Source organism: Mastigoproctus giganteus, chromosome 1 (genome assembly GCF_048544385.1).
Source record: "Mastigoproctus giganteus isolate SK-2022 chromosome 1, ASM4854438v1, whole genome shotgun sequence".
Lineage (NCBI taxonomy): Eukaryota > Metazoa > Arthropoda > Arachnida > Uropygi > Thelyphonidae > Mastigoproctus > Mastigoproctus giganteus.
The window spans coordinates 30,045,995-30,064,278 of NC_143575.1; the positions used below are offsets into that span (position 1 = coordinate 30,045,995).

General features: G+C 35.5%; 1 protein-coding gene across 1 annotated transcript in view; it reads left to right on the plus strand.

Moving 5' to 3' along the window:
• Window positions 1–18,284, plus strand: part of LOC150090676 (kinesin heavy chain-like) — a 201,913-nt gene that overhangs the window by 54,122 nt on the left and 129,507 nt on the right. Inside the window, exon 2 of the mRNA XM_090368489.1 lies at window positions 12,109–12,196. Within this exon, the coding sequence (XP_090224615.1) occupies window positions 12,109–12,196 (88 nt within the window). The remainder of the gene's footprint in view (window positions 1–12,108; window positions 12,197–18,284) is intronic.

An 18,284-nucleotide genomic window follows, 5' to 3' on the forward strand; every position in this document is an offset into this window, starting at 1 on the left:
TTGTCTCCACCCAAGCTAGCAGTTTTCCGACCCACCTAACACTGCCTCGATAGCATCAGCAAATATTCTTGCACCCTTTCTATTTAAGAGTATCCCATCCCTGTAGAAGCAATCTCTCCTGTTAACAAGTACAGTCCAGGCTGAAAAAAATTCTACCCCTTGAGCCTTGCACAATCTTTCCAGGGCCGAATTGATCGACAAGGCTCTCATCATATACTCCCTCCTATCGTGTCTGGGCAGAATTGCAGACACTTTCAAATTCAACCCTAATTCTCGACTTTTGTTCAACAGTGACCTGTACTTGTTAAGTAATTCTGCCGGTCTCCTACTCTTAATATTATTAGTGCCAACGTGTACAACTATATCACCTTTTGTGCCCTTAAAAGATGATATTCGCTCGACAACGTCATCAACCTTTGCCCCTGGCAGACATACCCTGGTCCTGTTCCACCTATCTTTTTTACAAAGCATGTTCCCCGTTTCCCTGACAATAGAGTCACCAACAACTACTAGTTCCTTCGGGACCAGCGCATTCTGCCTTGGGGGTTGTCTCTGTGTCACGCGATGCCCAAGTGCAAGCTCTGGCGTTGATGTGGGCAGCTGAGAGCTTGATGGGCCACCCTGTCCTTCAAGCTCTCATATAGGCCCACAAGAACGCCGAGTTGTTGCCTGATATTGATACACTCTTTGCATCGCGCACACACAAAGACATCCCCCTTGGCAGTATCACGTCCCGTACCCGACTGCTCTGCAAACATCAAGCAAACAGTGCATTTTATAAGTCTGTGAGTCAGAGGACAACTGCTCCCCTCAGTTCTGCTCTGAGCCACAGCACTTCCATTAGCTTGAGCCTTTTGCTTTGCTTTTGTATAAGCTTGCTTTCATGTGTCATATGCTTCTACTAATTCTAATGCTAATATAGCCTGGTATAGGTGTAATCCTGCCTGTAATGGAATGGACAATTCCTTTTTGTGATGGTTGCGTGGTAGTGTACTTTATTGTGCTTACAGAAGTTTTCCACTAAGGTGCATCACCTAACTGGTAAAAAAAAACACTCACATTTTGCCTTAAATTGACAATAGTAGATAGATTTTAATAAAATAATATATAGAATGTTAAAAACTGAAAAATATATAATAAAGTGATTAAACAAGAAGATGAGTAAGAAACACTTCATTGCACTGGTTGTAGATATATTCAATGATGACAAAATTAATATTACAATAAAATATATGTGTTGGTTGTTTAATTTTATTAATTTTTGTGTAATTTTCATTTTATAATGTATGTTGGTTTCCTCTTAATATTATCCTTCCATGTAATTTCTGAGCCGGCTACAAAAAGGGTTATAACTGTTTATTTATCTACACCAATATAATATTTTATTGTATTTAAAAATTTTTTTAGTAATAAATAATTTATAGCTAACACAGTGGAGTGATTTTTGCTCAGCAGTTTGCTATCATGAATTACAGAATCATGCTCATCTGTAACTACATCTTAAGTAGCCTTCACAATATGAAAATTAGTGCATGAATACTTTTACAAACATAATATGTGATAAAGACCATATGAACTAGTGCAGTAGTATTCAAACAGTGGTATGTATACCCTTTGGCAATATACAAAAACCCTTTAGGGGTTATGTTTACATGAAATCAGCTTTATTGAAAAATTGTAAACTTTTAAATTGACAAAAGCCTATGAGCTAAAAACTTTCAGATTGAGAAATTATAAACTTTTAACATCTAGATAATAATTTATTTGTGTTATGCATCTGGGTTAATTCATCAGTTATCATTGGTATTATCTGGAGAATGCATTTAGGGGACATATTTTGTAGAAAAAAAATGTAATGGAGATAGTATTTTTCAGGAAAATTGTATGGGATATTTCAACAAAAAAAGTTGAGTGCCACTGAAGTAATGCACTATGTAGCCAACCTGCTAAAAATATCCAAAATAAAAGTGACACTGTGACACTTTATTGTGACTTCTGCACTTTTATGTGCAGTAGTCACAATAAAGAACTATTTTCAGTGGTGCCATATATGATTTCAGCCAAGATGTTGACAGTAGGTATGTGATTCTTGCCATCAGAATGTCATTACCAAGGCAGACATTCATCAGAAAGTTCCAAAGTCAAAAGTCACAGGGATTGAAATCAGGTGGCTGAAGTAATTACACTATAAGGAAATTGAAAAATATCCTCTCAGTGACTGGTTGCAGTGTGCCAAGGAGACTATATAGTGTAAGAGCAGATATCTTGCAGTATCCATGCTGTTGGATTGTTGAAACAATATGGTTTACCAATACCAGAAGGTAGTGTAAATCTGCATTGACAGGGCTTGTTGGGAGTTTTCAAAAAAGAATGGATCAACAATGAATTATGTCATAAATCTGTTCACTGGGACTTCATGTGAGATTATCATTTGCTTAAATTTTGCAGTTATAGGTAGCAACATCATCATTCAACTGGAAATAGACTTCTGTCCATGAAATTCCATCTGTTAAATTTCTTTCCCCAGATCAGCATTCATGAGAATTTACTAAGCATGCTGATCTTATACAGATAGTAGTGTAGAATTTGTTGTGCACCATTTTGAATTGCAGCATAAGAAAAAAAAAAAAAAAAAAAGGACAGGCAACTCTTTGCCTTCTGCTGGTTCCTTGTGCATTCACAGTGTATCATATATTGCTACAGGTATATCCCTTTTCCTAATGTTTGAAGGTAGGTTTCTGTCCATGTCCACATCTTATGCCTATAAACCTGTAAGACAGTTTCACCAGTGATGCACTGTTTATTAACTGTGGCATTCAGTGTCATTTGCATGTTATGAAAGCCATGGGCACCTAATCTTTATAGCAGTGCAGTTCTTTCATTTGCATATGATCAGCCATATTGATGCTGAGTTTTGGAATAGTTTTTTTTTTTTTTTCATAATTGTAATCTCTTTACATAATTCTAATCAGCATTACCCAGTGTTCTCCCTAGGACCTATCGAATGGGTGCACGACCCGGTGAATTTAATCTACCGTCCAGCTAAAATTTAAGCAATTTTCGCAGTACCATATGGTACTGCTCACTGATCTCTATAATATTAATTCAAACGTACTATGCAATTGAGGTCAATGAAACAGGAGCATATAATGTTAAATTATGCAATTAATTTTTGCTCTGGATTGCTTAAATCACATTTAAAAATAACAGAAAATTTTATAATATTGCGAAGTATTACACTTCCTCGCCCGGCTACTTCATGTGCCACCTGGCTGACAAAATTTTCTGGGGAGAACACCGATTACCTTCTAGTATGCCTAACAAATATTAATATATGGCCATTATCTGTCAATTAAATATTCTCTGCAGATGCACTGGAACAGATGGATGTGACTTATAGCCACTTTATACTTATATTAACTGTCCGTCAATTTTATCCTAAGTGGAACAAATATGCTTATGATGCCTGAGACAACTTTTGTTTTAATTATACAGATAGTAGTGTAGAATTTAACAAACCCCACTTTCAATTTTTCACAAAATTGAAAGTGGGGTTTGTTAAATATGATTTGCTAAACTGAATTACAAAATATCGAACAAAAACTAACAAGAGAACTGGTAATAATAACATTTTTATTGTATTTCTTAGAATTTTCAAGATTACTCATCTCCCAAATTGAATCACAATGGCTCATCTGGCAGACACTGCACATAGGGCTGTGTTTCTGTCTGCTGTTCACATTTACCTAGTGAAACCAAAGCTCTATGGTAAGATTAGACAGCTCATGCTTAGACTTCACAGATGGTCTATGTGAATTGGAGTTGTATTCAACTCCAATTCACATAGACCATCTGAATTGGAGTTGAATACAAAAAAAAAGATAGATGCTATAGCTTGCATGGTGTCTGTTAAGTGCCAAATAAAAAATTAAGTTCTCATAATTCATATATTGAAATGAAAATAAAGTACTGTATAATCATTTAGAGAATATTGGTGGGAAAGGTATATATGGAAGTATTTGATTTCATTTCCAAATTTAAAATAGCATCTGTCAAACCCCATATTAGCAATGGAGGGTTAAGAAAGGGCAGAATTGGTGTAATTCTCAAGAAAAAATTCAATCCTTTTTAAAAATCTAGATATTAGAATTAGTAGTAGCAAATGATGCAAGGAAGTGAGCCTATACATCAACAAACAAAAAAACAAACAAACTATCCAGTTTATCTATCCATCCCCTCGAATAATTTTTTAATTCTTCCTTGAATTCCTTAAATTCTTCCTTATATTAAAGGGGGCAGCAAAGGAAGTAAGCAAACCCTTAGCCCTAATTATGAGACCTTCCCTGGACTCAGGGGAGGTACCCATGGACTGGAGATGTGCAAATATGACCCCAATCCACAAAGGAGGATCAAAGGGAGCCAGATAATTACAGACCTGTTTGTTTAACTTCTGTTCCAGGGAAATTAATGGAGGCACTGGTTAAAGAAGCATCGCAGGATCATCTAGACAAGACTTCAGGGCGCCTCCGTAGCCAGGTGGGAAGGAGCAGCAGTGCGTAGCACACGCTTCTTGATTAGACCGGGGTTCGAGCCCGTCACCACCAAATACGGAGCTTGCGGAAAGGTCAGGGAATGACCACCGCACCGGAGCAATATGGCCTTAGTTGCTAATGCTCCTAAAAAAACCAAATAACAAGACTTCAGTTATAGCTCGGACACAGCATGGGTTTGTTAAGGGGAAGTCTTGTCTGACTAATTTGATTGGATACTATGATGTAGTCACAAAGGAACTGGATGCAAAGAATAACTTTGATATCATAAATTTGGATCTTAGAAAAGCCTCTGATACTGTTGCACATGGAAGACTGCTGCACAAATTGGAGCAGTGTGGCATTGGAGGCAATTTGCTGCTATGGATAAAGGGATGGTTGAGTGGGAAAAGACAGAGAGTGGTAATCAATGGACACTGCTCTTCATAGACTAATGTTATTAGTGGAGTCCCTCAGAGTTCAGTGTTGGGTCCATTGTTGTTTTCTGTATTTATAAATGATATTGATGATGGTATATCAGGCTTAATGTCCAAGTTTGCAGATGATGCGAAGGTTGGCAGGGTTGTTAATGACACTAATGACAGAACACTGTTGCAACAGGATCTAGAAAAGTTGAGCAGATGGGCTGAGAGGTGGCAAATGAAGTTTAACATTGACAAATGTAAAGTACTATATATGGGAAGCAGTAATCCCAGAGTAACTTATCAACTCTGTGGTACCACACTGGCAGTGGTAGAGAATGAAAAGGACCTGGGGGTAATTGTGCAGGCAGATATGAAGTTTTCTGAGCAGTTCAGATGGTCTGCAAGAGTAGCTCATGGTGTCTTGTCAATGATATACAGGAAGTTTTCTAGCAGGGATAAGGTGATTATCCCCTTGTATAAGGCAATGGTCAGGCCACACCTTGAGTACTGTATACAGGTCTGGAGGCCTCATTTTAAGAAGGATGTAGAGTTGTTGGAACAAGTACAGAGAAGGGCAACAAGATTAGTGAATGGAACAAAGGGTCGCTGTTATGAAGAAAGACTTAAGTTTTGCAAATTACAGTGTCTGGAGACTAGGCACCTGCAAGGTGATCTGATTGAGTTGTATAAAGCCTTGAATGGTTTGAGCATGCTCAATGCTGATGGGATTCTCCCTCTTGCTCAGAATAATCGCCTGAGAGGGCATAAATTCAAATTGAGGAAAGACGGTTGTAGGATAGATGTGTGAAAGTTTGCCTTTAGCCAGCAGGTAGTTGATTAGTGGAACAAACTTCCATCTGTCGTAGAAGATTCAAAAATAGATTCAATAGATTCTGTCTTAAATAGATTCAAGGCAGAACTTGACAAACATTTGGAGCAAGTGGATGGGTGAAATAAGGGTGTTTTTTTTTGCCTGATACTATATAAGCTTGCTTTCTTGCATCATGTGCCTTTGCTAATGCTAATGCTAATTCATTCAAACTATCCACTTCCACAACACCACACATAAGTTTGTTCCAACTCTCTCTCCAATTACTCTCTGGCTGAAAGCAACTTTACACACATCTATTCTGCAGCCATTCTTTTTCAATTTATTTTCCCTAATGTATTGCCAAGGGAGAGTAAGGATGCTATTAGCATTTAGTTACACAATCCACTTAAAGCCTTAAATATTTCGATCAGGTCTCTCCACATGTACCTAATTTCCAAGTAATGCAACCTGCAGAACTGAAAGAGTACCCTTATGTCTTTGACTAATTTGGTTGCTCTTCTCTGCATTCATTCCAAGACAGCCACATCCTTAAAAGAGGCTTCCAGCCCTGTATGCAGCAGTCAAAGTGCAGCCTCACCATTGCCTTATATAGGGTGTTTCAAAAGTGATGGTTAATAATTTAAAGGTGAACTGTACAGACTACAATATGCAAAAAAAGCCTAGTAAACATGGGTGCTTAAGTGAATCATTTTCGAGATACTGCATATTTCTAGTTGGGATCTGCCACTGATATGTTTTTTTATATTATGTTAGGTTATGCTCATTCTCTCCCTTTCCCCTCTCTCAATGCTCAGAGAACTAGAAGAGGTTACAGCAATGAAGAGTATGCGGACATGCACTTCATGTATGGTAAAGCCAACGGCAGTGCATTCGAGGCTACACGTTTTTACCAAGAAGCATTTCCCTGCCGAAGGCAGCCCAATAGGCGCGCATTCATCAGGGTACACAATGCTTTAGAGAACATGGGCGCTTCGCACATGGAGTATGAGCAGGTAGGCCAGAAGTATAATACCTGATGTTGAGGAAAGGGTGTTGGAAAGAGTAGAACAAAATCCAGGAATTTCGACAAGGAGGGTTGCTCACCAAGAACGTGTACTGAGTCATAGTAGTGTGTGTTGTGAATTTTACATCGTCAATTACTGTACCCCTTCTATATCTAGTGTGTACAAAGTCTCAGTAATACAGACTATTCTTCCAGAGTGAACTTCTGCCAGTGGATGCAACAACAGTGTGTGCTGAACCCCCAATTTTTAAACAACATTTTATTCACTGACGAAGCTGGGTTTACTCATGATGGTATTTTTAATTTTCATAACTGTCACGTTTGGTCCGATGAAAATCCAAATGACAGTTCATGATTCACGACATCAGCAACATTTCTTGTTGAATGTTTGGGCAGGACTACTAAGAGACCATCTAATTGGACCACACTTTCTGCCAAACAGGCTAACAGGAGAGCTGTACCTTCAGTTTCTGCAGAATGTTCTTCCAGACCTTGATGATGATAGTGTTCCACTTCAGCAAAGCCAGAACATGTGGTTTATGCATGATGGTGCACTGGCATATTCTGCTCGAGTTGTGACTCGTTATCTAACTAGAAGGTGTGGTCAATGTGGATAGGTAGAGGTGGGCCAGTAATGTGGCCTCCCAAATCACCAGATTTAAATCCTATGAATTTTTGTGTCTGGGGTCATGTAAAAAGCTTAGTATATACTTCTGACATTAACACAGTTGAGGAATTGAATCGTCGGGTTTAAGGAGCCTTTCAGAAAATCAGAAATGACCCAGGAATGCCTGAGAGGATTCGCAACTCATTACAGAAAAGACTACAAAGCTGTGTACAGATGCAAGGACAGCATTTTGAACACCTTTTGTAAGTCTGTAAAATCCTGTGGTGTTGAAACCAAAAATTAAAATTGTATTATCTTATGTTTAATAAAACCAGCCTTAGCAAAGGATTCACAGCTTTTTGCTAAACTAGTGCTCCCATAGTCAGTGGCAAATCGTAACAGAAAATGTGCATTATCTCGAAAATGGTTCATTTGTAGCCCATTGTTCACTGGGACCTTTTTGCTTATTTTAGTTTGTATTTTTCACTTTAAATTATTGACCATCATTTTTGAAACACCCTGTATATGGGATAATTACATCCTTGTCCCTGCTGGCAAAATTTGCTGTATACCATTGACAGAACCCCATTAGCTAGAATTGGGCATTATTCAAATAACTTCTTTGTAGTACAATTTAAATAAAAATTTATTTGTTATTCATTAAAGAAAATATTATTCATGATTCATTATTTTTATTCAGACTACGAATAAATCATTAGAAGCAAACATTCTTGAAAAATTTCTTTAATTTGATTAATTGACCTTTTATCTTAATTATGGTAAGAAATTGAATTTTAAGAAATAAATGAAATACACTGCTCCCTGTTATAAAATGGTTTTGTTTAAACATGGGTTATTTTTTAATACCATTATTATGCGGGAAGGGCTCTTATAACCCAGTTATAAATACGAAAAAAATTTTTTTTATCTTACTTCAAGTTCAAGCTCTGTGCTTTCCCAAAATTTCTCCTCCACCGTGTCCATGCAGTTGCTAATTAGTGTTTTTAATTTGTTTATTTTATAATGTAATACTGAATTATTCTCAATAAGATTTTAAATTCTCACTAAAATAATTCATATACATATTGCATTTTGCATTTGAATGGTCATATTGACATCAAAACACTTTACATTATGTAAAGAAGGAGCTGTACATAAATTACATATAGCACCTTCCTTTTCATATCGCTTATCATTCTACGAGTATATAAACACCTGTCGATTTGCTTTACCTTTTACCCTCTACCTCTAACTCAGCATTAGTAAACATAAACAAGTTATGCATTTCATTTAATCATGGTTTTGTTATTTCCTCAGTTCTTTTTTTTACTTCAGAAGAGTAAACCAGGTTCTTTCAAGATACTTTTCTTGTTGATCCATTATTTTTCCAATTATCTAATCTTTGAATAGTTGGAATTTATTTTTTTTTTAAGTGGAATTTTTTAGATATAAAAGGAGGAGAAAAAAAACAAGGTATTATGATATACCAAAACTATTTGGAAAGCTTGTAAATTAGGAGTTACTAAAGCATTTAGAAAGAAAACTGACTGCCCCACAAATATTTTCCAAGGCATTTGTTTATTTATCCCTTCTCCAGTTATCTAAAGATACCCTTTAGGTTTAGTGATTCCTCCTCATGAAACATTTGTACTGGTAGTTATTTTGAGAGACAGTTGAAAGCTGGTTTGAGTGGAATTTTCCCTATGTTAGAAAGATCTGGAGTAAGAGAATTATGGTGATTAGTTTTTTTCCCTTTTATTAGGATATGCTGGATGTGGATGATTAATAGGTGCACAAAATAGAACACTGGGATAGGGATTTGAAGTACTATCAGCCCCAAAAGACTTTTGTATATTGATATTAGATAAAATTCCTTTAATCTTTTACTAAACTCTCTGTCTGCTGCACTCAAATCATCTTTTTATCCATAGTAGTAACTTGCATCTAAAATGGCTTACTCTTCCAATTTATACAATAGTCATTCATGTGAGACTGTGTAAAAAGCTTTACTAAAATCTAAGTAGATGGTGCACAATCCTTTGCATCCATTTATTTAGTGACAACCTCATATAGCTAATTAGATCATCAGATTTAAGGGGGATCATCTAATTAGATGATGATGTTTATCATTTAATAAGGTGATCTTGGTGATGGAGATAGATAATGTTCCCTTAAAAGAGCCATGTTTATAATTCTCATGTAATTCCATTCTTGTGCAGATGATCTTGTATTGCATTGTAAATTAAGGACTCCATAATTTTCCTTGGCACAAAAGCTTAACATACATGTCAGTAGTTACTTTTGACACCCTACCACCTTCATAAAAATGAGAGATGTTTGTATCTCCAGTCTATAGGTTTAACCTAATTAATGATGCAGCCATGACAACCTCTTTTGCTACTTCTTTCATTATAATTGGACAGGTTCTATCAGTTCTGGTGTCTTGTTCACTTTTAGTTGTAATGATTTTGCTTCTGTTTCCTTTTAAGTCATCATAAAATCATTTATTTCCCACTTAATATTAGCTAGGCCACTGGTATCCTCAAGTTTAAAAGCTTCATATGTGCATGTAAATGCAAAATATTTATTCATGCAGGATCATTGGTACTGTTTCTGTAGATACAAGGTGGGTCAATGTTGTTGATTACTTTTCTTTTACTGATAGCATACCCAAGAATTCCTTGCTGCTGTTCTTTGCACTATTAGCCAAGAACTCTGCATAATCTTCCTTAGCATGCCAAGCTGTCTGAATAGCTTTATTATGATTAATTTATATTTACGTTAGGATCGAAGATTTGTTAAGTTATAATCGTTCCATGCATCTTTTTTCTCCTCTGCCACTAAGGTAATCAGTTTGAGGTATAGACCAAAATGGATGTAAAGAGACATCCATTTTGTCTGTACCTTGAACAATACTCTTTTGTTGGTTTAAAAAGCTTAATCATTAATGGGTGTGCAAAATCATATATATGTGTTCCTCAGCCTTTGAGGATCATATGACCATATTCAGTAAAGAAACTGAACAAAAAATTACTTGGGAAAGGACTGCAGTTACTTCTGAATGAACAGAAGAGTTTTAGAGAGGAAAAGAGCTTAAAAAAGCACAGAGATTAAAAGGATCCCAACACAGCCAACAGTAGGTTAAACCAAAAATAAGAAATTTATTTATGATTATTAAATATGCATGTAAAAAATTTAAAAAAAAGCATTTTTTTTTCTGTGAAGCACAAAAAAATTTATAGGGGCTTTGAAGCTATTACAATGAAACATAAATATATATTTTTTAATATTAAACTAGGGGGCATTACCCCCTGCTTGCTTTGCTCGCCAACCCTGTGCACACTTTTCTATGTAAAATGTAGAGTTATGACAGAGTAAGTCAAATCTTTTCTACGTAAGAGACACACTTGTAGAAACGCACTGATGCTCTTCCTACCCCTTTTTACTCCCATCCTTCAGCTATCTCCCTCACTCATTCATTCTTTTTTTTTTTTTTTTCTTTTGTTCTCCGTCAATCCCTGATGGAGAGCAGCCAGAGTACTGTGGATAGTTTGGCTCACCTCCCAGTGGTGGCGGCAGGCAACGTGGAGTCCCACTAGGGGTCGTGCGACCAAAAAGCCAGCATAAACAACAGAACCGAACACTTTTCTGGCTTTTACAGAGGTTCTGTATTCATCACAAGAGTACTGATGGCGCCAATGTGGGAAATCACAGGTGGCATCATACCCAAACACTATGCCACTATGATCGATATCTGATCAGTAAATGACCTATGTAATTATTTACCTGTACATTTGTAGTGACGTAATTGTCCTACCCACTTGTACCATGTGACCTGAATCCCTCTTCTCCCATTCGCTACCCCACCCCACCATGTGGCATTCTCAAGGTGGAATAAATATCACTATGTAATTATTTACCAGTGTTTACATAGGTCACTTAGGAAAAGGCCTTTTGCTTCGGGTTCCATAATGCATGAGGAATATTGTTGCATCCGAAAGAGCAGGACTAAAATATTTGCAAACTAAATAAAATACTAAACTATTTACAAATATACAAACTGTATTGGAATCCTTTATCAGCTGACATTACACTGGAACATCAAATGATACTGTGCATGGTCATATATTACAGAGGGAAGCACTTATTATTATTATTATTATTCTTATTATTATTATTATTAGCCATATGGTGCAACTAAGCCTGAGGCTTATGCTGCACCAGCCAAAAAAAAAAATTTCTGAATTATCCTGTGAGAGAAAAAGAGAGAGAGAGAGAAAACAAGAGTTAGAAGTAGAAAGGAATCACCAAGAAAGAGAAGAATGGTGATATCCAGCTCAGGACCCTGAGTGTGCCAAGCCCATACTCACCAGATGTGAGCCCCTGTGGTTGCATTGCACAAGGTTGGTGAACATTATGGAGTTGTCTTTCAATGGAAGACAACAATGAAATTATTTACCTGCACATTTGTAGTGACGTAATTGCCCTGCCCTCTTCTCCCATTGGCTCGAATAAATATCATTAGGAGGAAATCTTTTTTAATGTATAGAGAGATAGCATATCAGTGCATATTTTACAACATAATAAATTTGAATTTTTATCTTATATAAGGCTGACTGCTTGTTATAGATTTATTGTCATTATGAAATAATTTTTTTTTGTGAGAGTAGAGAGAAATATGGAATTTATGCTCTTATTCTCTCTCTCTCTAGGGTAAGATATATTCCTTCGACAGTGTATTTAAACCTGATGCCACTCAAGCACAAGTGTACAACGAAGCTGTTAAAACTGTTGTCAGTGGTAATTCTTATTTTTATTTGTTTATATTGTTTGAAATATTGATGGAAATATTAATGTTTTTTAGATTTTGTTTCCTTTCGATAGTCTAAATATAAATTATTTTTGTAATGTTTCATACATATATTATTATTATTATTAGCCATATGGTGCAAGGAAGCCTGAGGCTTATGCTGCACCAGCCAAAAAAAATTTGAGTGCCCTGAGAGAGAGAGAAGTAGGAGGGAATCACCAAAAAAGAGAAGAGTGGTGATATCCAGCTTAGGATCCTAGGTGTGCTTAGCCCATACTCACCAGATGTGAGCCCTTGGGATTAAATATGGGGGAACTTATTTTTTTTTAATTTTTAATGTACATATATTGAAAAAAGATTCGCTTCACTGTATTACAAAATATTTTTTTATAAATATTGATTCTTTATTATTATTATTTTATTATTATTATTAGCCATACGGTGCAAGGAAGCCTAAGGCTTATGCTGCTCCAGCCAAAAAAAATTTCTGAGTTCCCATGAGAGAGAGAGAGAGAGAGAGAGAGAGAGAGAGAGAGAGAGAGAGAGAGAGAGAGAGAGAGAGAAGTAGAAGGGAATCACCAAGAAAGAGAAGAATGATGATATCCAGCTCAGGACACTGGGCGTGCCAAGCCCATGCTAACCAGATGTGAGCCCCTTTACACAGCTTACACATGCACAACAAACTAAACAGCTGAGATAATTTTGTGTCAGAGTCAAGACTGGTATTAGCAAAATGATATAAGAAAGTAAAGCCAGAATAATAAAAATAAAATAAATGGAATGAAATTAAAGAAAAAAAATTGCCTTTTAACAGCATTAGCATTAGTAGAGGCATATGATGCAAGAAAGCAAGCTTATGCAGCATCAGCCAGAAAAAAAAAAAAACGCTCCCATTTCAACCCTCCGTTTGTTCCAAATACCTGTCCTGTGCTCAGCCTTAAATTTATTTAGGCTGTCAGCTTCCACAACAAAAGATGGAAGTCTGTTCCACCAGACAACTACCCGCTGACTAAAGGCAAACTTCTGCACATCAATCCTACAACTGTCTTTCCTCAATTTGAATTTATGCCCTCTCAAGTGATTATTCTGAGCAAGAGGAAGAATCCCATCAGCACTGATGAGAATGATGCTCAAACCATTCGAGGCTTTATATACCTCAATCAGATCACCTCGCAGGTGCCTAGTCTCCAGACACTAATCTGCAAAACGTAAGCTTTTCTTCGTAAGAGCAACCCTTTGTTGCATTCACTAATCTTGTTGCCCTTCTCTGTACTCGTTCCAACAATTCTACATCCTTCTTAAAATGAGGCCTCCAGACCTGTATACAGTACTCAAGGTGTGGTCTGACAAGGGATAATCACCTCCTTATCTCTGCTAGAAAAAATCCTGTATATCATTGTCAAGACACCATGAGCTACTCTTGCAGACTGTCTGCACTGCTTAGAAAACTTCATATCTGTAATAACATTGTAAGCCATAGCCCTTATTAATTATTTTATTTATTTCATCTAAATATTTTTCTAATAATTTGAATTACTTCTGTTCCACAGTATTAGGGGAAGAGTTTATTGCAGTAACTAATTACCTTTTAATTCCAAGAGAATTTTCTTTAACCTTCCACTACTAGTATGGTGTCTGACAGATAGCAAACAGAAAAATTTAAATGAAAAATATTTCATGATTTTTTTTTTTTTTTTTTTGAAATTTGTAAATGAAATCAGTTCCTCTATGTACTATTGACCACCAATATTCTCTAACTGGTTATATGGTATTTTCTGTTTTCATTTTGGTATGCTACAAATTACAAGACATTAAATTTTTGTTTTGCATTTAACAAATTCCAGGTGAGCAAAAGCATCAAACTTTCTTCTAGGCAATTTTCATTCCCAATGTGGTGTCTGTGAGATGCCAGTGATAGGTTCTGATCTTGCTGTCACTGGCTAAACGTGAACAGTTGACAAAAGTACAGATGTTCATGTTGCATTTGCCAGATGTCACTTGAGTGCCTATGTTTCAATCCAGGGATGAGCGACCTTAAATATTCTGAAAAATACAATAAAAACTTTTTTATTATTATTATTGGTTTTTTTCATTTATTTTTGTTCAACACTTTTTAATTGGGTTTAGCAAATCAAAATTAACAGTCACTGTTTTCAATTCAGTAAAAAGCTAAATAATTTTGTATAATCAAAACAAAAAGTGATGTCTCACAGATTCCACATGAATGTCTGTTAAATCAGGAGCATGAGTTTAATGAAGATTAAGTAGCCTTTATTAGTTTAAATCTCTCTTCCTTAATGTCACCTGAGAAAGAGAAAAGGCACCTTCAGTCTTTAGTATGCTCATTCCTTTTAAAGTCATAAATATTCTAGTTGCTGCATGGGAGGCTTTGTGAGATACAGAATGTGTGCTCTTTGTAAGAATATCTTATTATAAATGTATCTTATTATGCGTTAAGTTCCATATCCTTCTGAAATACAGTTTGCAAATCAGTACATACATACATTCAAGGTGCAGCCTGTTACTTTATACAGAGGGATGTTAAATTTTAAACTTTTTAACAAGCACATCCCCTTCTCTCTTATAGTTTCAGCCCATCTGCCTGCCTGTTATATATTTTATGTTTTTAATGTTATCAGCTATTCAATATTTATTTAAAAATAGAATGTACCATAAAAATTAATCTGTAATATACATTTAATATATAAAATTAAATAAATACATGAAATTAATTATTTTATAACAGTAATATCTTATTTTTTTCTTGCATATTTCCATAGGCTTTTGTGCTTCTGACTCACAAAAGTTGACTTTATACTATGGAATAATGACTTCTTTGTCTCTGGTTGTAAATGCCTGTTTTCTTTGTCTCTGGTTGTAACATAGTTGTGTGATAGCATGCTTGATTTCTGGTATGCATGACATCTACATTTAACACTGTAAACCACTGTGAAATTGTCCCTTTCTGAATACCGTGTGAGTCTTGTTCACTTTTAGTTGTAATAATTTTGCTGCTATTTCCTTTTAAGTCATCATAAAGTCATTTAATTTCTATAACAGTGAAATTATATAGGCTCTTTTGAAGCATCATCATCATCTGTTTTTTGTTAGAGTAAGCATACCCTACACAAAGGTAGGGTTAACTTACCCTACTTACCTTTGTGTAATCAAAGTTGTAAGGTCTTCAGTATCTCTATTAAATATTAGAAACAATAAAGGACCCAGCACTGAACCCTATGAGATCTCCTCATGACATTGTGCCACATTATTACAATGACTAAAGTTACATAGGAAATTAAGTGATAAGTTTTGTAGTCAAATTATTTAGCTTTTAATGTAGAAAATATTAAGGCTATAGATGTATAAGATCTGTTTATCTTGTTATTGTGCATGTACACGCAGTTGTTAGCAATTTTGATAAATAAGTATGGTTGCATTTTTCCTTGACTTAGTTAATGAAATAGTAGCTTAATAAGAAAATTGCAGGCTAATTCATATTTAGAAATTAACAATATAAAATGGAAAAGTTGATACTGAGATATGTCTGTTATTATTTTTTTGCTTTAAAACTTAAATACATTATTTTCTTTTATAAGTATATTAAAAGTTAATTAACATAGTTAATAATTTAAGTGGTGATCATTAATAATTAACGTTAATATTAATGTTAAAAAAATTTATGTTTTTATATAACTGTTTCTAATATGTATTTTGTCTGCTGAATCTAATTGTGTCATTGGTTTTTCTTTAGTGTCAATATTTTGGTAGCACTTGAAAGTTTTATGTTTTTGTGAAATTTAGATGCATTACACAAGTGCATATCAATGCATGGCAATCAAATGAAAGTTTAAGTTATCTGTAGAATAATTCTGCTCTGTTTGTGGATATTATATTTAAGTATAAAGCAGGTGAAGCATAACATCATTGTTGATGGTGCATATAAAACCTATTTTGGAAAATATTTGGAAAACAAGCAATAACACAACACACAATATGGATTATGAAAGAGTGGTAGTGATTCTGTATGTTAATGATATCAGCAAAAAAACAAAAAAAAATTGCAAAAAGTGTAGGGTATGAGGTGATCTATAACCCTGAGTTAAGTGCAAGGGATCAGTTCAACCCAGACAATATTTCAGCAGTTCATGCTTCATCTACTCTCTCCACATAGCTGAAACATCTAATAGCTGTTTTTGAAAATGTTTTCTTTGAATTCTCCACTGAAAATTCCAGAAATGTCTGTTAATTATCTCACAATTATTACAATTACAATTAGGAAAAAGTGATGCCTGTTTTGATCCAAATCTGTCATTTACTGTTTAAACTCGCTTTATTGCTGCATGTTTTCCTCTGGTCAGTAATACTCTCTAGCTTCATGACATTGATGCATCAGGAATCAAATTGTTGATGCACACACTTCACATTTCATGTAGTGAGCACTCTTGTTATTGACAAGCTGGTGTCTAATTGCAGTGGTTGTTGAAGTGCATAGTGTTTAAAGGGAGTTTTAATTTCAAAAATTAATTAAAAATATATGGTTTTAATATAGACATGAATTCAGTTGTGTTCAGAAAAGATTGACAATAAAGATTACATAAAAATTCTTAAAAATAATTATTTTAAATTATTTTTTGCTAATTTTTCAAACTTTAACACACAGAAGAATTGCAATTTTTTGCTCATTCTAACTCAGGGCTAAGCTGATTAATATGATAGAGAGCTGGTTCAATGATCTGATACCAGAGCATAATAGAAGGCATATAGTATATAAAAATATGTGTAAATGTGGCAAGGTATACATAGGTGAGACAGGAAGAAGACTTGAAATATGCATAGATAAACACAACAAACATGTACCAAAGGGAATGCTATAGAATTGGTATTAGTAATAGCCATACAGTGCAAAGAAGCCAGAGGCTTATTCTGCACTGGCAAAAAAAAAAAGAAAGAAAAAAAAAAGTAGATAAGAAAATAGGCAAATTATATGCTTTCTCCTCATATAGTTAACTGTCCAGTAATTAGCATTAGCATTAGTTTAGGCATATGATGCAAGAAAGCAAGCTTATAGAGCATCAGCTAAAAAAACCACTTCTCATTTCACCCATCTGGTCACTCCAAATGTTTATTTAATTCAGCCTTAAATCTATTTAAGCTATCAACTTCCACAACAACAGATGGAAGTCTGTTCCAGCAATCAACTACCAGCTGGCTAAAGGCAAACTTCCACACATCTATTCTACAACTGTTTTTCCTCAATTTGAATCTATGCCCCCTCAGGTTCTTAATATCAGCAAGTGGAAGTATACCATCAGCATTGAGACTGCTCAAACCATTCAAGGCCTTGTACACCTCAATCAGATCACCTCACAGGTGCCTAGTCTCCAGATGCTGCAACTTATAGAACTTAAGCCTTTCTTCGTAAGAGAACCCTTTTGTTCCTCTCACCAATCTTGTTGCCCTTCTCGATACTCGTTCTAGCAACTCTATATCCTTCCTAAAATGAGGCCTCCAGACCTCTATGCAGTACTCAAGGTGTGGCCTGACCATTGCCTTATACAAGGGGGTAGAATCACCTCCTTGTCTCTGCTAGCAAAATTCCTATATATCATTGACAATACTCCATGACCTGCTCTGGCAGCCCATCTGCACTGCTCAGAGAACCTCATATAGACTGCACAATTACCTCCAGGTCTTTTTCATTCTCCACCTCCCTGAGTGTAGTACCACACAGTTGGTAAGTTTCTCTTGGGTTACTGCTACCCATATGCAGTACTTTGCATTTGTCAATATTAAACTTCAGTTGCCACTTCTCAGCCCATCTACCTAACTTTTCTAGATCCTGTTGCAGTATTCTACTGCAACTGAACTATCCCTTAAATATCAGATTATCAACCTTGACCACCCAGGGAGGCAGTTTATTCACTTGATGAGATCCAGCCTATTAGTTTTCTTCAAGTCTGTGTCACCTGGTCTCATTTAAGCGTTTAAAATTACAACAATCATGGATAAAATAATGAATAGTTGATCCTCTCTAGAGTGCCTCAATCAGATTCCCACTGTCCCCCAGAAGATGCCTCT